Source organism: Lagopus muta, chromosome 1 (assembly GCF_023343835.1).
Source record: "Lagopus muta isolate bLagMut1 chromosome 1, bLagMut1 primary, whole genome shotgun sequence".
Taxonomy (NCBI): domain Eukaryota; kingdom Metazoa; phylum Chordata; class Aves; order Galliformes; family Phasianidae; genus Lagopus; species Lagopus muta.
In genome coordinates this window covers 49,352,015-49,375,877 of record NC_064433.1, presented here as the reverse complement: position 1 = coordinate 49,375,877, position 23,863 = coordinate 49,352,015, and the positions used below count along the sequence as shown (strand labels likewise).

At 40.7% G+C, this 23,863-nt stretch overlaps 1 protein-coding gene across 12 annotated transcripts in view; it reads left to right on the top strand.

Annotated features, from left to right (window-relative positions):
* The window catches only part of TNRC6B (trinucleotide repeat containing adaptor 6B), a 139,041-nt gene that overhangs the window by 70,098 nt on the left and 45,080 nt on the right, over window positions 1–23,863 (top strand). For 10 of the 12 annotated variants that reach the window (XM_048933984.1, XM_048933982.1, XM_048933983.1 and 7 more), the window contains 3 exons: window positions 14,719–14,806; window positions 18,506–18,527; window positions 20,115–20,459. In XM_048933984.1, coding sequence (XP_048789941.1) covers window positions 14,719–14,806; window positions 18,506–18,527; window positions 20,115–20,459 — 455 coding nt within the window. Of the gene's footprint in view, window positions 1–10,935; window positions 11,093–13,906; window positions 14,516–14,718; window positions 14,807–18,505; window positions 18,528–20,114; window positions 20,460–23,863 lie in introns of those variants that run through there. The other 2 variants (XM_048933986.1, XM_048933988.1) reach the window with 2 other exon arrangements.

The window sequence follows — 23,863 nt, the reverse complement described above, 5'->3', positions numbered from 1 at the left end:
TATTTTCTGTACCTGTAGTGCTAGCACACCAAGGCCTGACTAGATTGTAAAATAGAATCTGGATGATGGTACTTGATACAACCATTATTTGTGGTTTGTTGTTTCTTTAAGGGGAGATGGTTCTCATTACTTCATTAATGTACACATGGGAGTTCCCTGACTGCGGAGTGTCTGTTAAATGAATGAGAATGTGCTGAGACACATTTTGCACTGGATGTCCATTATAAATAATTCTAGATAAAAGGTGAGGATCAGCAGCTTTGCAAGCTTAACAAAACTCAACTGAGAACTGGGTAGGAAGGAGTATTGCAAAAAATCGATTTGAGTGATATTAGAGCCAAAGCAGGAACTTGACAAGACTGGATTGGGATAAAAAGGCGTATCTCTGCTTTTCCAGACTCAGAGAGTTACTCAGCTGAAGGCTGTGTTTGTGGAAGTCTGGAGAGCAGATACTGCCAGTTTTCACATAAAGCTCCCCTGGCTACAGGCTGGAAGGTTGAATGTGCTTCAGCACACCTGGACCTCAAACTTAGCTGTGCTTTTAAGTGACAGCGAGTTGATCAGGATCTTGTAAGACCTTTTTGATGAAGATTGGGTGATAGATGTAACCTGGGAAAGCTCAGCAACTTGTCAGCTGTTTCTGTTTGGTTTTTGGAGCTGCTAACATGCTGAAGTATTAATTACACAATTTGTCAGTTTCTTGAAAAACACCAGCAACTGAGACGCTCATGTCTCTGTGATGTCTCTGTGAAATCCCCCCTTTTCTATCCAGGGCTGTGTGTTGTTCACATCACACTTGGAGTACTGGCTTTGTCCCTGTTTCTAATGAAGTATTCCTTAGTGGCAAGAACTGTTTATTCTCCATGCTGCTGACTTGTCCTGTGTCTTTGAACGTAGGTTATTTATTCTCTGCTTGGGTTTACTCATGCAGAATTAAGTTTTACATACTTCTTAGTGTTGTTGCAATGCTTAATTAATATTTATAAAGACCTCTGACATCCTGTGATGAAAGGAACTGTGTAAGTGTTCACTAGTGGTATTTATTAGTGAAAATGCAGGCGGAGTCAGGAGGACACCAGTTTTTAATTCGGAGTGAGCAATGGAGTCATACTGTAACCTTGAGCAGGTCATGCAGCCTCTTGTTTTGTAACATATCCTGGGAAAGATCTGCGTTGTTGCAGCGTGTGATATTAAATGTCATCCATCCCCCGAGTCGACTCAAAATGAGAAAATACAAATATAAACTGGCATACAACTTGAGTGAGCTCTAAATGTGATCTGTGTTTTGTAAGGGCAAGCATCAGTAGAAGTGGCAGAGGGTGAGAAGGTGCTGCATTTAACAGTTGCTTTTAGAGCCTGAAGTGGAACGTGTTGTACCTAGGTATAGAACTGCCTCAATTTTGAGTAACTGAACTTGAATGAGATTGTATGCATTGTGCTTAACTGGAAGTGCACAATGAGTGAATGAAGTGTATATAATCTTTCTTGCATTCTAAGAACTCGCTTGCTAATCCATGGTATTGAGCTGGTAAGCAGGTTCTTACTGCAGACAGAATACTGTGTGTATTTGACTGTGTCTGTGTTTGTGATTGCCAAGATTGATAATCGGCTCTTAGAGCATCTAGTATTAGGCTATTTCATAACAATAAACATATCAATCTCTTGTGTGGTTTTCTTTCCTCCATCTGACAGAGGAATGTTACGAGTGCAGACTCTCATTACAACTGTGAAGTACCTCTGAACTTTTTGGATGGTATACAGCTGTTTAAAATATTGCCAGCTGACAATTTGTCAAATTACGTAAGGCACAATAGCACTAAGTGAAATGATCTGCCAAGCTTTATGCATGCAAATGCAGGGTTTCAGGCTTTTTTTCTCATCTCTATTTTACTCACTGCACAAAGAACATGGGGCTTCAGAACTATTCCTTAGAGTGCCTTCCAAGGAACTTACTAAACAAGTGAAGTGTAAGACGTAGCTGAATGCAAGTGCTGGTTGTGGTGGGTTGTGACTGAGCACGCCCATGTCTTTCCTGTTTCTCTGCAGTCTGACTGTTAAATTCTGGGGACTTTTTTCTTGCTTTTAGTCCTAGATCAGCTCTAAACTCAGCTGGTATTAAGGGTGAAAAGGAGGCCAGGTTGGATGGTGCTCTGATGGTGGCAGCCCTGTCCATGCAGGGGTCAGCACTGGGTGCCCTTTGAGGTCCCTTCCGACTTCAGCCATTCTGTGAAACAGCATGACTGCCTTTACTGGGGGAGAAGGGGATGTCTGGAAAGGTTCTTCATATAAGCCTACTTAAAAGTCTTAACTAGGATATGGACAACTTACACTACACTGAGCTTACATAGATTAGTTTGAAGAAGTGGTAATTTGGCAAGATCGATAGAGCATTAAACAGACCTGCAAAATATGTTGCTTACTTTCCCTTCCCACTTCTAACTTAGATTTCCTGATAGGAGTAGTAACAGTCCTGAGCATTTGTGAACTGTGTACTTGCAGGAAGAGAATGAATAAACATTCTTACCTGTCAAAAATAAATATGGCCTCTGGCGATAATTGCAATGGAAAATATAAACTCTAAATGTCTTTGCCAAAAAACAAAACAAAGAAAAAAAAAAAGAAAAAAAAACCTGAGCAAATTTTGGCTTTTTTCGTCTTTTTTTTTTTTTTAATATCAGAAGTTCAAACAACTTCGATTTGCCGCTTCTTCCAGCTTGACCTGCAGCAGCAGAATAGTAACTCTGTGCAGAAAACCTTGCTCTTCCCACTGATACAATTAAATACATTCTTGCTTTAGTATATTGATTTAGTACGATTAAAATAATGACTTATAATTTGATAAATGCTATTTTTATTACTGTAGTGCCTTGAAGCACCATATATGCAAAATTGTATTATATTTTACAGAACTGGAGATCTGTAATGTGCTTGTCAGGATGTTACTTTACTTGCTTAAATTATTTTCACTGTTATAGCAAGTGAATTTCAAGTGTGTGTTTGGAAATGAAATAAGTAAAATAAAATCCCTTACCAATTAAACAACACTTCTTAAAAGTGGGAGTGATGTTTTCCTGTCACTGGGGATTTTACCTGACAGCCATGACTTTTCAGATATTACAGAGAGTGGCTTGGCAACTACATGGGTAGTTATGCACTGGCATAAGCTCACTGGCAGCCTTAAGTTCCAGTGAGAGGAAGAAGTTAAGGTAGCTCATAGTGCAGAGGAGACTAAAATTACACACAGGATGAGGAAGACGAGACCTTTGTCTCTTCTTGGAGCAGGAGGAAGAATCTTCCCTTTGCTGCCAAAGTGCCCCAGTGCAGAAGATACGAGGCTCTGAGACAGGAAGAATGATTATTGGACTTGAATAAAGGTTACAACCTAAAAAGGGACAACTGCATAAAGTTGGTCTAACCAATCACCAGTATTAGAAATGGTGCCAGCAAAACAATGGTGTGAAGTATTTAGTAACTGAGGCCCTCTTGATGAAATGCACTGAAACACCTATTTGCCACCTGAAACCTCTGAAGAGGTTTCCTGTCTGTTAGGAGCCTGAATTTTCAATGTCAAGAATATATTCTGGTGCCTCATAAAGTCAGAGAACTACATCCCATTCCTGCTCTTTCAAGTTGGTTTGCATGAAGTTGCAATGAAGAGAGTATGAAAGTATTTTTGAGAGACATAAATTCTTTTTTGATATGTTGAAGGAATTGGGAATGCAGCTGGTATGGTATTCTCCTTTATTATTTTGTTTGAAGGGTGGGACACAGGAAGAAGGAAGAAAACAGATGATATGAAGCATGGCCTGTGTGGATAATGCCACGCTGAGCTTCCAGTTCTTTAATCTCAGCCACGTCTTTGAGAGACTGAGCATGAAGTACGATGAGATGCAGCTGACCAGGTGGAACAGTGGTGTTGTGAGCAGTAAGCTGGCTGGAAAACAACACAGTGAGCTTTAGCATAGTAACCCATTGCAGTGGAGTTTTAACCTTCCTGCCAAAATTCGTTACATTTTGTTGCCGTGTGACAAATGGCAGCAAAGGAGCAGTCTGTCAAAATGCTATCTGACATGGCTGTGTAAATGAGGCAGTGGTGTGTCACTGAATTCCTCCATGCAGAAAGAATTGCACACATTGGCATTCGTTAATGCTTGTTGAACGTTTTTGGAGACCAAACCGTGGATGTGAGCACAGACAGTGGGTGGTACGTTTCTGCAGTGACAACAGAGATGTGAAAGACAAGCTGTATTGCTATGCACTGCTGTCACACCACAAAATGGGATTGTCAACTAATGGTGGTAACCGTTAAAAAGTTGTGTTTTGGAGCTAAGGATTTGTTCTATCAAATAGTGCTACTCTGCTCTTTCTGTCTGTTGTAGCCTCCGTGGAAATAAATAGGAAGTGTTACTGCTGGAGTGACCTATGTAGAAGTCCATGGGGCCTGATGGAACTGACTGACCATAGAATTATAACCCTCTGCCTCGAACACCTCCAGGGATGGGGCAGCCCCAGCCTTTCTGGGCAATCAGTGTCAGCACCTCATCACCTTCTGAGTAAAGGGTTTCCTCCTAGTGTTTAACCTACATTTCTCCTCCTTTATTTTAAAACCTTTCTACCTTGTCATAATGTTATCAAACTGCATAAAAAGTCAGTCACCTTCCTGTGAACTCTCAACTACAGGAAGGCCGCACTGAGGTCTTCCCCAGAGTCTTCTGCAGGCTGAACAAGTGCAGTTCCCTTGACCTCTCTACAAAAGAGAGGTGCTCCAGCCCTCTGATCATCTTTGTGGCTTCCTCTGGATGTGCTCCAAGAGCTCCACATCGTTCTTGTACTGGGGCTCCAGACCTGGATGCAGTACTCCAAGTGAGGCCTCATGAAAGCAGAGCAGAAGGGGACAATCACCTCACTCACTCTGCTGGCCACCCCTCTTCTCATGCAGCCCCAGATGCTGTTGGCCTTCCGGGCTGCAAGTGCACACTGCTGGCTCACATTAAGTTTTTATCTGCCAGAACCATTAAGTCCTTCTCAATGGGGCTGCACTCAAGGAGTTCTCTCAGTCTGTACACATATTTGGGTCTACCCCAACCCAAGTGCAAAACTTAGCGCTTTGCTTTATTGAACCTCATCAGGCTCACATTGGGCCTGCCTTTTGAGTTTATTCCTTCTGCCTTATCATGTGCACCTCTCAACTCGCTGAGGATGCACTTGATCCCATCATCTTATCACCAGTCTCCACCTGGACGTAGAACCACTGATCACAACCCTCTGGCTGCAACCTTTCAGGATCTTCAGAAGCCATCTGGAAATGAGCACACTGCTGTGGGTGTCCCTGCTGGTGCAAGGGTTGGAGTAGATGAACCCAGTGGTCCCTTGCAATCCAAACCATTGTGTGATTCTGTGTAAATGTAGCTACTTCTGTTACCAGAGATTTTCTGTGATCCAGTCTTTTGAGCTCTGGGTGACCTGTGTTGGTACCGTAATGACCCTATAGCAGAAAATGCATAGTTTAATTGAGCTGCTTTACACGTTTCAGTGTTTATGTTAGAAATGGTATGAATGCATTGCTGCAATTGCCACGACAAATAGCATACTTCCTTGGGATTTTTGTGCGTGTGTGTCTTAAAGAATAATTTTGTTCTTGGCATTTAATGCAGACGTCTATAAGAAATTACAGAACTGCTTTTGTTAGAATTAAGTTATGCCATTGTCAGGAGAGTTACCTTTTCCTAACTGCTGTTAGGTTAAGTGTAAAATAGTTCCATTATTTAATAACGCTTCTCAGCCATACACGTAAGAATACATTATTAAGATGGAAGTAATGCTCATCAACTTCACTTTCCTCGCTATCTGGAACAAGTTTGAGATGTTGGTAAAGCTGCCTGTAGAGCTTTGAGCTTGCCTTGCACAGCGTGTCTAGGCTGCAGACTGCAAGCCAGAGTGCATGGGCACACAGCCGATACAGATGGATAGCTGGTACTGCTCTCCTGCTGCAGATCTGCAGAAAACATCTGGCATTGGTATCCAGCTCACTCAGCCACTAAGTACAGAAATAGTTGGTTTTTTTTAAAAAAAAAAGAGAAAAAAGATTAGAACAAAAAAGGGTTCCTGAGCTGGATGGCCAGAATCAGTGATACAGTATTGGTTGTGGTCAGTGATGTAAGTCCTGTGGGCAGCTGGACAGTAGGGTGTCCTGGGCAAATCATCCCTGGGTCCAATACTGTTCCATGTCTGTGAGTGACCTGGTCGGTGGGGTGGAACACAGCCTCGCTGAGTTTGCAGATAGTCCAAAACTGGGCTGAGTGCTGGACACCTTTAGAGTGTATGATTGCTATTCAGGGGAATAGCAAGAGGGAACAGGCTAGAAGAAAGGGTCTGGCAGAAGCCTCTGGACATTCAGTCATTTTGAGTGGAAAGTCTTGCATCTTGGTCAAAATAATGCCATGCACATCTACAAACTAGAAAGTAGCTCTGCAGAGAAAACACCTGAAGTCCTGGAAGAGTAAAACCAGAATGTGAGTCAGGAAGGTGTCCTTGCTATTAAGAAACCAAGCACATGTTGGGCTGCATTAGCAAAAATGGGGCGCCAGAAATGTTTCTTCTCTATTCAGTACCTACAAGACTGCCTTTAATGTGCTGTGACCAGTTTTGGCACCCATACAGGAAAGGCAGTGGCACATTAAATGGCCACCAAGATACTTAGCAGACTGGAGTATGTCTTGCACAAGGAGAAGCTGAGAGAACTGGATTTGTTCAGACTTAGAAAGCTAAGGAGGTAATGTTACTGACTGCTGTCGTCAGCCGCCTAATGAGCATGTATGGAGAGCCAGGCTATTAGTGGAAATGGTGTGCAGTGAGAAAAAAAAAGCCAAGAGGCAGTGAATGCAAGGTGGAGAAAGGGAATTCAAATTAGATTTTGAGGAAGTGCAGTGAGTGTAGCCAAAAAGTGGAACAGGCTCTTCATAGTAGTGGTTATTTCTCTGTCTTTGGAGATGCTTCGAATGGGTCTTGACCAGCCTGTGTGATGATGGCCCTGCTGTGAACGTGAGGTTACACCAGGTAACTCCCAGAACTCCTTTTAAATAAGAGTCACTGTTGTGACTGATAGTAAGACCACTAAGAGGAAAGCGTCACTGGCTTCTAAAGAGGTGAATTGCTTTGGAAATTAGGAATGAAACCTGAAGTGTGCTCTTTAGGGAAAAGATTTTTTGCAGCTTTCCTTCCATCAGTTTTCAAATGAGGGCGTTTTATTTTCTCCCTACATACAAGCCATTTGTGGTTATAAAACTGGTAGAATTTACAGCTCTTAATCTTTTCATGCAAACCAATACTGTCAAATACTTGTATATACTGCACCTGCAGACTAATAAGCAATCCTTTTACCGACATCTGGCGCTTTTCCCAGATAGGCTGCCCTTATTTTGAGCCCCATGTTGTGTGGCAAAGTAGGGCTCTTGAAGTACTTCTGCATGCACAGCGGGATAGGTAAAAAGTTCTTTTTAGAAGGGGCAGTGAAAAGAAGTCGCACACACGCAAGGGGAAGTTCAGCTCCTTCTGAGAGCAGTCACAAGTTCTGTATTGAGATTGTATTGTGGTAGCTGTTACCCATTAATTGTTGTCTGTCTTGTCATTCATTTCTCAACGTATTTTATTGTGGGTTACAGAACCACAATGATACCTTTCTTGGTAAACAATTTGAGATAATAGGGCTTTCTATGCATCTTACTTTCTATTTAAAAAATCACATTATTTGATCCTTCAGTGAAACCTTGAAATCCTGAATAGAACTGTCTTGCTGAATGAATGTTCTGATATGACAACAAATTATGGAGCTGTTAATGACGGGTTGATTTCTGACTGAATGCTTTGCCATTCTTGAGGTATTTTTCACCACGTTTCACAACTTTCTGAACGCTTTATCTGTGGTTTTGATATCTTTGTGTGCACGTGTAATGAAACAATCATTACTGATCCATAAAAGCTCTGAAACAGTTGAAGACTGAAGGAGGGAAGGAAGCTTGTTCAGATCTGACATTCCAGGGCTTTGGCTGTAGCTCTCCATTTACTGAAAGCTTTGATTTCTGTCTACTGAGGCCAACTTGTGGAAACTTTAGAACTTGCCTTAAAGTAGAATTTGCAGTGTATGTAGTTGATACAGCTGGAAAGTGTAATGTTATACAACAAACACAAGCAAGAAATACGGAATATGAAAGAGATCTCAGTTCTTATTTTATGCAATCTAAGGTTTACTTATCAGCAGGAGGCTAATGAAACCAAAATGGAACCCCCCAAAACCTGTTGCTGAAGTGTTGAGAGCACACCTCCATCAGCGTGAGCATATGCCAGTCTTTCTATTACTGTAAATCGCTGTGCAATTATATATCTATGCAGTACTCCAGTACTAATTAATCCTACTCTATTAACAAGTGTAGTAGCATTCTATAAGGAGTCGCTCTTTAGAAAAGCATACTTGTAGTGTAGTCAGCATGCTGATCTTGTGAGTTCAGTTATTTTCTCCAGCAACTTCAGATGACTGATGTTTTGCAGTGATAAAGGCATATCTCTTGTTCCAGATACGCTATTTAAAGTAAGCAAACTTCTCACTGTGACGTGGTTTGGTCTCCAGCCAAAGAGAAGACAGAAGCAGCCTACTCTACCTCCTTGATGGGCAAACAACTCCTTTTAAAAGTGCTGCTTTACAGAGCACTTCTTAGACACTTTTTCTGAAGAGCTTCCAGTTAATGTATAGCAAAGCGTGTACTTTATGTGTATATCAAACCCACGGCATGCCTATTTGTGGCATGGCTTTTGTTATTTACTGTCTTACCTGTTAGACTGTGTGTATATACGTTCATATATAATGTTACAGATATGAAAAACTGTTTTCATATTTTAGAGCTGAGTTCTGTTACTTACATTTCATTTTCATTCAAAAAAAGTGTAGAACAGTTGTCCCTTTCGTAGCTGGTCTGCCGTGGGATGCATAGCCAATCTCTTCAGTGTTGGAGTTCAGTGATGGTACGATCTTCAGTCTCATTTCAAGCAGACGACTGTTCTTTTTTTCCTCAAAAATGTTATGCTGTAGGTTTATTTTTTTATAGTCTGGGAAATATTTGTACTCAGAAGTGCTATTCTGAGTGTTTGTTTGTTTAGTTTTTCCCTTCTGTGTATCAGAGTTAGCTTGTCCTGAAGTAGTTCCGTATTCCACTTTTGCAGTTCAGCCTGAAAGCCAGGTTTCTAAGGGGCTGTCCCACATGGAGCTGACTCGTGTGGCTTGGTCAGTCTGCTTTATGCACATGAGCATTGCATAAGAAAGAATGTGGCTGTGCATTTGTGTAACGTTTTATACGGTGAGTCCCATTTTGAATCTTTCGATCAGCGAGATCACAACTCCTTAAATGGCTCAGTCTAGTGGAAGTAATTCCACCTTACGGCTCTGGGTTGTAGCTCAGGCTGCGTAACACCTCTCTTCTGTTTGATGTTCTGTTTGAACACGCCGGAGCACACCTGTGTGTGTTTGAACACGCCATGCTCTTCTCACCGTGTTGAAATAATGGATACTTAGGTTAAAGTGTAACACTCTGAATGAAAGTAGAATTAAAATTGTTGGGCTTTCCGTGCTCCGTAGGGCAGCAGTTCCTTTTGGTCTCTGTAGTCCCAGTTAATTGATTTGATTTTGGAGCTTTCATCCAGCTGAAGCGGTTGATTGCTGGTGTTCATAGCTGCAACAAGAAGGGCCTGAGCCTGAAAGTGTGAGAACTGAAATCCTGCATACCCATTTAGCAGTGTGTGCTGTGTTTTCTTCTTCATTGCTTGTGGCCCTTGTTACTATCAGTGTGTTCTTTCTAATGCATGTATATACAAAGCGTGATGCAGGAACGTACCAGTAAAGCCCCTGTTACAATTAAAACTGCAGAGATGCAAGCGACAGCAGTAGGGTTACACATGCAGAGGGTGGAATAAAGGACTGAATGCAGCCCAGTTGAGAAGATACGTTGTCTTTACTAGCACAACTGCAGAGTCAGCTTCAGGAGGAAATGCAGATACTTTTCCTGATCAATCTTTCTATTGATAAAATTTATATAGAGTTTTAACCGAGTGCTGTGTGGAAGGGCTGCAGTTTCATTTAATTACACATGCCAGTAGCTACAGCTTACTGGAAATCCTTCTTCCTTCAAATCTTGGCCAGAGATGGATACCTTACTGTAGATTTAAATCCTGGTTTAGACCCTCAAATTTGAGTCTTTTGATCTATTTCTAAGATGATAATTAGTTTACTTCTGGACCTATGTTTTGAATCAGAGGGGAGCTGCACTAGTTCAAGTTAATAAATGTTGCCTCCAAGTGGGATTGCCCCATGCAGTGCATATCATTCTCTCACGCAGAGTGAAGGCCTCCAGCTGCGGTTGGTTGTGGCTTAAGTCTCTAGACAAAATTTATCAGTCATAAATGTGACCTTGTAGCTATATAGATAAAAGCTGGTTCTGTGTAAAGTGCTGTCAGTCCTGCAAGTGCAGTTTCATAATCTCTTCTGTTCCGGAGGAGGGTAGAAAGGTTGGTTCCCAGCTTGAAGGAAGACTTCTAGGTTGCACCCAGACAAACTTGCTGTCACTGCCGTGTTGTGTTATAGCAAATAGTGAAAGTAAAGAGTGGGGGCAAAAGGAGGGAAGGGAACTCATAGTTCTGCTGCCTGGTCTGAGTCCTTACAGGGGACTGCCGACATTTTAAGCAGCTGCCCTGTAACCCTTGGAAGGAACCTGGAACTTTATACTGTGAAGTGCCACTTCTGAGCTTCCCACAATTTGTATCTTACACATAACTTCAATTTTCATGCAATTTTAGTCGAGGATGACTTCATAGGGTTGTGGCTTTTCGCACAGACGAAGGTTGTGTGTGGCGTTATCTGCACCCATCAAGGCGTGCTGTCAGCAGATAGCGTCACAGTGTGGAGCGCAGCGCGTCCTGTCGTCTGCCGTTTTCAGTCAGCTTCCGTTCTTTACCCATGCCTCAAGCCCAAAGCTGTGGGGAAAAAGGAAAAATGAATGCTAGGATTTTGCGGGAAAACAGCATTCTCAAAAGCCTGTTCTGTGAGAGGGTATGCTTTTTAAATGCCTCTTTTTTTTTCTTTCTGATATGTCTTGTGAGAACTTGAATTTTGCAACTGTTTTCCCTAGTTAACTCACTGAAAAACCCTCCTTGTTTTCTGAAATAATTAGTTTTGTCTTAGCCAGAGGAGGTTGGTACAAGGAGCTAGGTAATGTATTGAATACACTGTCATAGCTACTGTTCTGTGCGTTGCTTTTCGAAACAAAAATTCGGATTAGCACTCAGAGATTCCCTTCATTTGTAAGCTGTTAACACGTTGTTTTTTCTTTTTGTTTTGCTAATCAAAAATGAAGTCTGTAATGCACTTTTAAAACATTTTCCAACACTGTTAATTCTCAGATTTTGCAGGCAATTAATGAAAGTCCTATTAGAGAACTAGAATAAAAATTCAACTACTGCTTGCTGTTCATCACATTTGCTCTTCAGGATTTTGGTGTGTCTGTGTTCCATCACTGTGTTCTGGTAACAAAAAAAACAGAACCATGCCCCACTGCATTACTCTTAATCCACTCATTTTAGAGTTACATTTTTCTCCCCATGCTGATGTTGTCAGTAGAAGCAGCCGGTGCTGCTGGTGCACCACAGAGCCTGGTTTCTCTGGGCAGGCCAGAAAACAGTCTTGTAGTTGATGTTCAGTTAATAGGCAGCAATCCTCTGAACCAATTAATGAGATACCTGAAAGGCTTTTGTTTTGTAGAATTTGTTGAAGCACTGAACGTTGCTATGTTTGTTTTTCTCCAGTCAGTTTTGTTCTCACAAGTTTGTATTCAGCAAGGTTCTGTTCCTGTGATGACGTGTGGTCATAGAAAAGAGGGCCACGAGAGGCACAGCTTGCTGTATTGGTCAGTGTCTGATCAGTGGTGTTCAGATGTTAGAAGAAGCGCATTGAACAAACAAGCAGTAAAACCCCACCCCTCCAGATCATCACCTGCTTGCCTTTCTTCTGCCTGGTGCTCTCAGGGCTGCTGTCCTGCTGCCATTGCAGGCTGGCTCACCTGAAAGCCGACAGCAGTTTTATCAGTGTAATTGTAACTGCCATACTTCTAATGGTAAACATACGTTTTTGAAGTAGATGTTTCAGCAGTAAGGTTTCAGTTACATTTTTTTGCCAAGAACTTAATGGTTTTGAACATAGACCATATCCCAAGTGTTCGGATAGATCCCTGACAGTTCAACAGAACTGAGCTGTGTGCCTACATGGATTGTTGATTTGAAGCCTGAATTGCTAAGTATTGATGATCCCTATATAGTAATTGGTGATGATGTGCCCTGTGGGATATTGAATATCCAGCTCTACTGAAGGAGCACGAGCAAAGGTGGGCCCACGAGCTAAGCTTTCATCTGCAGCCTTAGTAACAGAGATCCTCATCCACATATATAGAAAAACAAGGCGGCAGCAGCAGCAGTCTGCCTGTTCTGAGCTTGTGGTCACACAGACAGGTGACCATAACCACATGTTTTTTTTCAGGCTATGGGTTTTCTGTCCTCATTTCTTTTTATCGTTAGTGCTCCGTGTCGCTGTAAGCCACAACTTCAGCTTTGATGGTGAATTTCAACTTTTTCTCGTTCTTTTCCATTCCCTGCTCTCTCGCAGAAGTAAGTAGGTGCTTTTAAGCAGAAGGTTGTCTGTGTGCCAGGCAGTTACTGGAATTCATTTTTTCATCCTACCCTTTTTCAGCAGCTCCTTTAAGACAGCTCTTAAATGTTTGCTTGCCACAGGAAAGTTTTTTAGAGACTGTGAAGTTATAACTGGCACTGCAGCCCAAAGGGTCCAAGCTGTTTGTCAATAAGAAGGTAGCAAACAGAATTTGAGATTATAGTAACTCAGAAAGAGGATGGTGTCACTGGAGAGCTTTTTCCATATTACATAAAAGGATTAGTTAAAGAAAATTGGAAAATTCCATATCAGTGCTGTGACAGTATGAAGTACACTGACCTCCCCAAATGCATGTTAGTGAAACTGAAAAAACTGCGGGGTTTTTTTTTGCCAAAGTGTAGAGCTGGAAAGTGTGCTTTTGACATTTTATAGAGAACAGTAAAGAGCAAGAGCTGACCTTGTTCAGCAATACTGGACAGAGTGCATAAAATGCTGCTCAGTATGACGGAGAATGCCTCCAGTTTTGTTAAAATGGGACAGGACTTGCCGTTAATGTATAAATTGCACGTGGCAATAGGCTGAGGATGGAATTACTGAGCACTCATCCATTCTAGTCTCCATCCACCAAGGAGGAGAGTGAGTTCATGAAACCAGGAAAATGTTCTATTTTCTATCTGTAGAAAAGGTACAAGTTTCTTTGCACTTCAACTTGGTAAAAATGTGAGCGTAAATCTTACCTGAGGTATTGCAGCTCACAGTGGAAGGAGAATTCTGAAAGACATGACAACAAAGCCAGCTCAGCTCTAATCTTTTTAAATTGTACTCACAAAGAACTTGGATTTGTGCATCATTTAAATAAATACTTAGTACAAGTATGAGCTTCAGCTATTACAGCCAACATAGTGAGTCAAAATGCTTTCTTCTCCTTCCTCTCCCCCCCACTCTGAATATGGCACAGATATTTCTGTGCATTTAAGGTTGTTATTTTGAAACTCCCTGAATCCGTTTTCATCCATCTGAATTAAAGTTATGTTGTAAAAGTTCATGGATTGAATGTGTTGGATGTTTCCCGTTTCTAAAGTACACATCCCTTTTCTCTGGCTCTCTCCCTCCTGTCACATCATTTTTTTACATCAGTTGTCTTAAAATTTCCCTGATTAAAAGAAGAATATATTCTAAGTGAGTTGAAAACTTGATCTTAAGTGTCCTTTTAAGCAGGTGAAGATAATTAGTTAATCAGAGTGGCTCACCATAGAAACAGCTCAGGCAGTAGCACATATGCAGTAAATTAACCATTTAATGGTACTTTGTTTTGGCACAATACATAGCAACAAGATGATTGCTTGACAAAATAGCAACTGCACATATTTTTCTTCATTTAATTTTCTTTAAAGGAATGTTCTTGGGTAGAAAATGCTCTCCCTGGAAAGTAGTTTATATTACAGAGTTTGTCACAAAAAATATTTGGCTGGGTACAGTAGGCTAGAAATTAGTGATTTGTGTAATAAATGATGGTTTTGATTTGATATGACACTTCTAGTCTTTTACAAGTGGCATAGCTACAGGGAATAGAATAATCTCTTCCCCTACGAAGACAAATGTCATATCAAACCAAACCATCTTATTTAAATTACTACTTCCCTTTTTTGCCATATGAAAGGATTTATGAGACTTCATTAAATAATAGTACAACCCAATTAAAACGATGCTTTGGCCGAAATGCCTTGAAGGAATTTTTAGTATCAGACGTAGTTAATTTACATAGGGTACCACTAGAAGAGGTCTGATCCAAATGAAGGACTTTTACTTTTTGCAGTAAGTTTCATGATTGTGACCACACTGAACTACAAGGTGCTTTTCTGATCTCAGTTAGGCTGAAACCTTCAATGCAAATGAAGCATGATGATCAGAGGAATCTGCTGTCTGGACTTCTTTTCTTGTGGGGAAGAGGTATATAATACATGTGGATCCCTCAGAACTTGGAAGTGCTCATATTGGTTTTATTTATGTTTTGGCAGAGAGAAGGAGCAAGAAAGGGAAGAACAGTTAATGGAAGACAAGAAAAGGAAGAAGGAGGATAAGAAAAAGAAGGAATCTGCTCAGAAGGTAGGTGTTGATGTTTGAGTTCTCCTATCCAACTAGAGCATAAATAGTACTGGGGCTGGTAAAATATTAGATTGCTTGCATTTGAGAATAAAGCCTCTTCTTGTCTAAGTTATAGTAATGCTTCATTAAAGATTTTCTGCATTATTTGTCTTGAACTTCAGTTTTTAGTAAACTTTGATATTTTTTTCTTTGGTTTGTCAAGCAAAGAAAAAGTAATCAGTTTTGTGATAAGAAATATTTAATTAATGTTGCTGAATATGGGCACTCAGTATGTGCATTTTGCAGTGTTTGAAGGTGTTTTGGAGATGGGAATGCTACAGATTCTTAAAAAAGGTTATGTGAAATATTTCCCTACAAGTTGCTTTTATTGTTTGCTACATATGGTTTACGTTTTACATTTTCTCTGCCCAGTAACACTTCTGTTGAAAGGAGATTCTTGACGAATCACTGTAAAGTGTTTATGCTCAGTGGATGAGTTTGAACACTTGGTTTGTTTGGAAGTGCTCCTTTTTGTTAAAAATGTAGGAGGTCATTCTAGAGATTAACCTTTAGTGTGAACTCAGCATCACTTGCAATATGTGCTTTTTACTTACGTCCTCTCCGTCTTGTTTTGGGCATCCCAGTCCAAGATGGCTGTAAGGATCCTTGAGTGGAATCAGCAAAGGGCCCCAGAGGTGATGGAGGGACTGGAGTACCTGACAAATGAAGAGAGGCTGAGTGAGCTGGAACTGCTCAACCTGGGGAAGAGGAGGCACGGGGGAGCATGTGTAGATATTTGGTGGGAGGGAGGAAAGAAGATGCAGCCAGGCTCTTCTCGGTAGTGCACAAGACAGGACGTGAGGAGGGGAGCGCAAATTGAAATAGAAGAAATTCTGCTTAATCATAGGAGGATATTTCTGTGAGCATGTGTGAATGGGCAACCACTAGAACAGGTTTGCTGGAGAAGTTGTGGTTCTTTGGAGATGCTCAGAAACAAGTTGGACGTGGCCCCGAGCAACTTGGGTTTGGTAATTTGCTTTGAGCTGGGACCCACAGGTTGAGGGAGAGCTACTACAGACTGCCACATCTCCAGAGGCTGTGCTTCCCAACCTCAACAGTACTGTGAGATTGAAAGCAGAGTGCTTTACTTTCAGTAGTCCGTGTTTTTCAGTTACTTCAGATTCTCAGTGTTAGTCTTCTGCTGTTAGGTGATGTAGCTTTGTGTTAAGAACAGCTGATACTGGTTCTGCAGCATCGGTTAAATTTTAGTTCGTTGGGAGCTTTTATTTAAGTCTGGTTTCTTTTTTCCCCACCAATTTAAGTGTACCACTTCAAAATTGGTGCAGATAAACTTAGTGTATTTCTGTTGTCCTTAGTCAGTGTCACGATGATGCATCCCCAATAACACTGAAGAAAATCAGTAGCTACAGAATAAGGTTTCTTCAGCATCTTTTTCCTTGAGTGTTGCTGCTGTTTAATGCTCAAGTAGAAAATAAAAATAGATGGTGTGTTTTCAGCCATGTAGGAACCAGGAGGGGCAGAGGCTTGTGAGTAAAGAGTAGTGATTTGAGAATTACATGCTAATACTCCACACAACAAAAACTTGGAAAGGTTGTACTGATAGTGTTGATAGCAGTGCTGAGTGTGTTTACAGAGGAGTCAGTACTTTGAATACAAAGGAGATTTGCCAGCTTTCCTGTGTGGTCCCTCATCTACCAAGTTATTTGCTGTGATTGCATGTTAAGATATTTTGCCAAAATCTGGGAAAAGGTAAACACTGAAAATAAGTTAATCTCCTGGAGACCAAGTGTGGGAGTAATACTTGAAGACAGCTGGGAATATAGGCAGAACATAAATGTGTGTGTCCGTTCTTAGTGATTGCAGTAGTGATCACCAAAAAACCAGCAGTGATTTGGGGGGTGGCTCTTTCAGATAGGGTTTGTGTAACATGAAACAGCTGTTTCTGTCCGGATCTTCAGAAACTTAACGAAAGAAAAAGATGAAAATCAGCAAAGGTTATGCAAGCAGATTCATAGACTGAATTCCTGTGGTTTGTGTCCCAGGGGCTGTTTGGTAGCTTGTCAGAAGGCTGAGATTGGCCCCGTCCTGCCAGTGCTCCCAGGTTTCCCACAGAGAGATGACGGCTGTAAGTCTGAGACACGCAGTCACTTTCTCAGCTTCTGCATTCTGGATCTGAGAAATGACAAAACCAGATAGTTTTGACTATGGATGTAACATAGGCAGAAGTGTTTTTTTTAATCTAAAACAGTGGTTATAATTTAGGATTTTTTGAACATCTGGTGAAGTGGTGTTCTTCCAAGTAGACAAGTTATTTACAGAAGGTGTTTGCTCTTACCATAGGGAACCTATCAGCATTACAACGTTGGTTTCATGAATTCTTTTATTCCATTTCACCTTCCTTTAGTAACAAAGCGTTACAGTCACTTAAGTGCTTAACAGAATTTGAGCTGCTCTAGAGGCAGATCCGGCTTTGCACACGTGGGATGTTTCCTAAAAGAAATGAAAACTGACATCTGGCACAGTATGGACGCATTTTTGGTACAGGTGCATTGTTGGTTTCTTAGAAGAGCTGCATAAATCTGAAGTTAGGATGTTTGAGTTTGGTTTATATTTTAGTGAATATTTCACTTTGCATATTACACTCCTCACTTTTGTGAAGTAAATGATGTCACAGCAATTCAGGACAGTTTGTCTTTTTATTCTTTACCATACAAAAGGGTTCTGGCTTGGTTGGCTTAGACAATAAACTGCTTTTTACTTGTGCTTTCATTATTCTATACTGTCCCTGTGTGCTTTCCAGAATTATGGACTAGCTCAGCAATTTCTTTTTCAGAACAGGTGTCATAGAGCCTGACACATGATGATCTTTAGGGTTTTTCCTTTATTGTGTAGTGGAGCTCATGATCGACAGGATCAAAACATGCTACGATTCACATGATTCCGCAGAATATGCCAGTGATATGTTTGTGTCTGCTGTAGCTTGAAATCTGCTATGCTGTAAGAATGTAAAAGTACAGCAAAAAACCACATTGAGTGCATTGGCCAGCATGATGGCTCACTTCAGTAACCAACTGCTTGCATTCAAGTGCTGTTGAAGCCTGGTGCTCTATAGGTATTTCTGGTACTTTTTGTAGTTGAAACAGTGAACCTCCTGTCACCCTGGGGAGGATGCTGTGCGAAAAGTGAAAGGGAAGGTGGCAGAGACAGATTGGTACTCTCACATACAGCGACCCTGGGGGAATTCTGTTGCTAGCCCCAACAGTCTACTGCAGGTATACTTGCATAGAGGGTAGGATTTATTACAGTTTAACTGTAATGTTTAATGTGCACAGTCTGAAGAAGCTGTAATGGTATGTAGCTCAGGTTTATTTGTGCTTCACAAATTAGCGTTGAGCTTATTCATGCTTCACAAGTAGGTGTTTGGCAAGAGGAAGGGGGTGAATACTAACAATGAAGAATACAGAAATCACTGTTTATGCCAGATAATTTTCTGTGAGGCAAAGGTATTCCAGAAACTGTTGTTCTTAACAATTTATATATAAGACATAAATTGTTCTGATGCTTGCACTTGATCAGCTGATTATTTTCTTTCAGCTTATACCGATTTTGTGCTTATAAATTCATGATTTAGTGCAGCCTGCTGAATGTTTGTTTTGAGGTTCTTACAACTCTATTTACATTCTTGCTCTTACTTTGCAGGTCACAGATCAAAAAACCAAAGGTAAGAGTCTTTGTTTAATCCTGAAGAGCATTTTTATTGACTTGAGTCCAAACTTGGTTTTGATCAAAGCTGTTAGAAAAGGGAGTTATGATTTGAGATGAAGTACTCAAAACGAGCATTAGGAAGAGAGAAGAAGCTAAGAGGATTAAAATAGAGAAACTAAAACTGTCCTTTTTGTCAGCGCCAGAATACTAGAAGTGAAAATGGTGGATGTAGATAAAATAGGCCAGCTAAAATATTTAGCCCAACTTTCAAATTTACAAAGGTTTTAGATGAGTAACTGAAAACCGAAACCTATGATATAAATGGAATGGAAGACAGGGAAAGTACTGCGTGCGGTGATGTACCGAAACGAGCGAAAAAGACCTGTTTCTGGAAAATTAATTAAGGGATAATGAAGTCCAAGCACCTAAAAGCCAAAAAAATAGGGCAGAACTGAAGAATGAACATCTTGAATGCTTGGCTTATTTAGCTGGTATGTTTGTCACTTTTCTAAAACTTGCATGAGGAAGTTGCCGTTAAAAAGAAATGGCAGAGAAGAGGTAAGATAGTACTTGGTTTTACAGCTGACAATACCTTTTTTTTGGTTTAGGGGCAATGAAACCTATATAGGGAAGTCAGAAAATGCTCATCAAAACAATATGTGGGGGATAATGCATTTACAGCTGCTAGAGAGAGACTCCCTGGTGTTGATCTCTCTTTTGTAAGAGCAAAAGTTTTGCTGATAATGCTCACTTTGGTGGGGAGGGGTTGCTGAGCATGCTTTTCTCGTATTAGTCTCCAGCAGAGGCTATAGGAAATGTATTAAATTTTCCTCTTTGGATTCTGTTAGTGAGTTATTACAGGTGCAAGACTAAGGTAATGCCTGATTTTCTTTTGCAGTATTTAAAAAAGCACAGGGAGAGTTTTAGGAAGGGGACACAACCCCTCCCCACCCCCCCTCAACCTGCAGTTTTGGACAGTATTACTTTCTCAAGGATTTGTCTGCATTTTTGCTTTTCTCTAAGGCACAATAGCCTTCAGAAGCAGCTTATCCTTGCTTATAGGAGCATCTGGTGACCAGGTGGTAAACTTTAGGCAAGCCCAATACAAATGCTGTAGGTAGGACTGCTTTCTGAATAAGAGTCAAATATTACTGCCTTATTTCAGAGAAGATTAGAGTGCTCGAACTTGTTAATTCTCAGTTGTTGAGCAGGGTCTTTTGCTCTGTGTTCTAGCAATGGCCGAAGCAAGTGAAACTTAGAATCTGATTTCAGGTCTCCAGTAAGGGTGATGCATAACAATCCTAAAACCAGTTGAAGATGGGGAAGAGAAGGGGAAAAAAAGGTTATGTATGACTGTTCATCTTTTAAAACTTCTCCTGACCTAGGGTGTTATCATTTGCCACCATTACTTTAAAAAAAAATTGATACTTCAAGAGGCTTGCCAAGGGCAGAGTTCCAATTAAATTTTATTTGTGTAAGGTTGAAGCTGCATGGTATATCAGAGAAGAATGGCACTATAAAAGAAAAGAGTTGCAGCGACCTCTTGTAGCTAACGCAGGTTTGAGTGGAAGACTGCCTAACTTTGATTTTTCCTGTTTTTCAGTGCCCGAAGTGACGAAACCAAGTTTAAGCCAACCAGTGGCTGCCAGCCCAATTGGCAACTCTCCATCGCCACCAGTCAATGGTGGCAACAATGCCAAAAGGGTGGCAGTGCCGAACGGACAACCGCCAAGCGCCGCCCGCTACATGCCTCGGGAGGTGCCGCCGCGATTCCGTTGCCAGCAGGACCACAAAGTGTTACTGAAACGTGGGCAGCCCCCTCCACCATCCTGTATGCTCCTTGGGGGTGGAGCAGGGCCTCCTCCCCCGGCAGCACCAGGAGCAAACCCCAACAACGCACAACCAGTGACAGGAGCACTGCTGCAGAGCGACAGTGGGACTGCAACAGGTGAGTGAGAATGGGGACGTTACGTCCACGTGCGTGCGCGCTCCTAAGAAAAGGGATCACCGAAACTGTGCTCTGACAGAATTTTGGAAAGCTGACTCCTGCTCTTCTAGCTCATACGCTTTTCCTTTCCTGATAGCAGCATTGTGTGCAATTTTTACTGCTGTCTGGAACCAGAACGGTGATTATTTTTTTTTTAAGATACGCATGTTTTGAGTGCTTTGAATTGGGTACTGTAGGGCTCTTAAAACAACAAGGTAAATAAAGCATAGCGATAAATGGGTAGCATTTAATAGCTGTCATTGAGAACAGAAAAATTACTGACTGCTCTTGATTATTTTTTTTTAATAGCTTGAGGGATTGCTGTAACAGTAATATTTCCTTCTTAACTTAGAATAATAGAAGAAGAAAAGTCCACTTGGGACATCTAAAGAAAAGCTTAGTTGATCTGAGTATTCAAGGACACTTCAGTTCTAACAATCAGGATTTAAAATAAAGTCAAAAAAAGGAAAAATGCTACCATTACGTCTGTTTTGAAAGCCCCAACAGAGTGGGTTATTTTACCCATCATTGAGAGCATAAACTTTTTAGTTCTCTGCAGTCCACAAAAAGATGAACTCTGAGCTGATTTGAAACTCAGGAATGTAGTAAGCTAGGTGAGGTGGTTTTGTTTCTATTTAAAAAGTTCCTAGGAAAATGAATAATTTAGTTTGTTTTGCCTCTTCCATACTTGAATTCCTTGGTAGTGAATCACTGTTTGACATTTTTTGTCTTATTGTCTCTCATGTTCCCTATTTAATGGTGGGCAAGTTTTAAGCTAAAACAGAAAAATGTTAGCTAATTGGTTTTAAAATATATCAGTGAGAGATGGCTGTTTTTGAGAAACACACCTGAAAGAGGAATGGTGAGGAAAAAAATCACCACAACAAACAACAGCCCGAAGTTTTCATACTTGAGGTATAAAATCCAAGCATTATGTCAGCATTAGCGTATCTTCACAGTGATAGGCTGACAGAGGAGACATTATGGTAGCAAAACATCCTAAAAATACTCAAGATTTCTCATTTCTTCCAACAGCAGTTTTTTAAAATTTTGATTGAGCTTCATTCAAACCAATTTGAAGTGTTTTATACACTTCTTAAGTTCTGTGTAATTATTATGTGTTCAACAGCTATTATTTGGTTTTGAGACTGACCTCAAGTTTTATGAATTCTCATATTTCAGCTTTAACTCAATTACTGAGATTATGTTATATGGTTGTATTTTATTGATTGTGGCAACATTTATGGCCACAGTCTTATGCAAGTCTGGAGTGTTGCCAAGGAAGATCTGTGCCCTTCAGACTTGCCTCACCCTGTTCGAATACACTTCTGCACCATAACACAGTATCTGGGCCGAGGAGCTGACTTGGATTAAAATTAACCCAAGTTGGTGTATAAAGCTCATTTCAGTCTGGATAATTTCCCAGTTGAACTCACTGACTGTCAGTAGCAACACGGATGATAGCACATGGGAGTAGGTGTGGCAGAGGACTGGAAATGAGCAGCTGTCTAAGAGGAAGGTTAGTGCCACACTTAAAAGGCTTCAGGAAATGGCTTATGGAAGCATGATATTGCCGTGCCTCTCCTGTCACCAGTTCCTTCTGGGATCCTGGCTGTTTCAAAATTGGGTGTCAGATTTGGACCTAACTTTGTCAAGCAGCCATGTATTACGATGAACTCATCGCACGCGCACACAAACGCAGGCAAGAAGGCAGATTCCCAAAGGGGAAAATAATTTAGGTAATTCTTCTCCTTGTTAAATTCACCAAATGGCAATAGGTGGTGTTGGTGAAGTCTTCGATTGCCAGTAACTGATCCATTTTTAAAAAATTATTATTTTGCTGTCCTGTAGCAGTGCAGCTTCTATACAAAACAAGGGAAAACAAACAGAACTGAACAACTACAGCAAGAGCAATTGTTAATATAGAAGGTCAAGACCTAATCCTTGTTCACATGTATGTTTTACTGCCAGAATTGGAATGCAGTGTAAGATGACAAAACCCTAATCCCCTGAAAGATGACTTCTGTTTGCCAAGCTTACTACTGTCTTGCAGCAATGCTGTCAGGTAGAGGGTTGTACATCATTTTTCTACTACGAGTCATCTTCAGAACGTGCAAGACATTTTTTGAAAACAAAGCTTAAATTCTATTGGTGAGCATCTTTCAGTCGTCATAGTATCCTCCAGGAATCACCAGATGGTCTCTCACACCAAAACTGAATCTTTGTTTCTGGACTCCATTTCAGTACTTTCACTTATTTCAGTTCCTTATTTTCATCATTAAAAGTAAACGTTTTTAATTGGAAAAAAAAAAGAGTGAGGAGGGAAGGGTGAGGTTACTCACTGTACTAAAAGGATGGAATTGCACTTCCTTGCTCTTCTTAAGTTTGCAATTGACATTAAAATAACAGAAGGAACAGGGTGAGCATAGGAACTGCGTGATTTGTTGGATTTTGGTGGCCTAGGGTTAATGGATGAAAACAGACTTCAGTTCATCAAATTTGAAAGCTTTCGTTATTACTAATAGTAATCAGAAATGTTGGTCTTCACTCTTGAGTACATAACACATGTACTTTAAAAAATCAACTGTTTTTATAAGTCATTATAACTTTATTAGTGTTCAGCATGAGTTTGTAGAACAGGGAGTGTTCAGTCTTCATTACAGAGAATTTGTGGGCAGTTTCAAGTTCTTCTGTATTACGGATGTGTAGAAAAGTAAATGGCACTATATAGAGAAGCACATAGAAGTAGAAATGAAATGAAATTATATAGATGAGCAAAGGTAACTTTGGGTGAAAGGGAAAACCTTGCCTGACTTCTTAAATTGATGAGAACTATTTGTACATATGCAAACATGCTGTTAGCATTGACAGAGGCTTCATTGTGGCACTATTAATTTATGTGCTTTAAAGCTGCATACAAATACCTTGACATTGTGGTTCTTTTCCTAGTCATTTCTCCTGTCATTTTCTTTCACTGACTCTTAAGAGTTATTGGACTTGGAGGTTGCCCTATACAATGCAGTGTTAGCAAAAGCTAACATATCAAGAAATGGACAGTGTGCTGTTGAGTTTGTGAATACAGTTGACTTAATTAAAGGGCTGTTGGAACTGTCACAAATGAGAGGTGAGACTTGGCAAATTTGGAGTAGATCAGTTAAAAGAGAGGAGGAAATGTTTGATATCTTGTTAGCTTTTGTCTAGTGGTGGAGAGATTGATTCAGTTTCTCACAAAACCACAAATTGTGATTTATGTGGTAGAGTGATAGAAATGTGGAATAATTACATGCTCAATACAGCTTGCATGCTACTACAGAGAAATTATGATTTGTGTAGGTTTGACTCTTGGTTTACTCTTTTCAGCATAG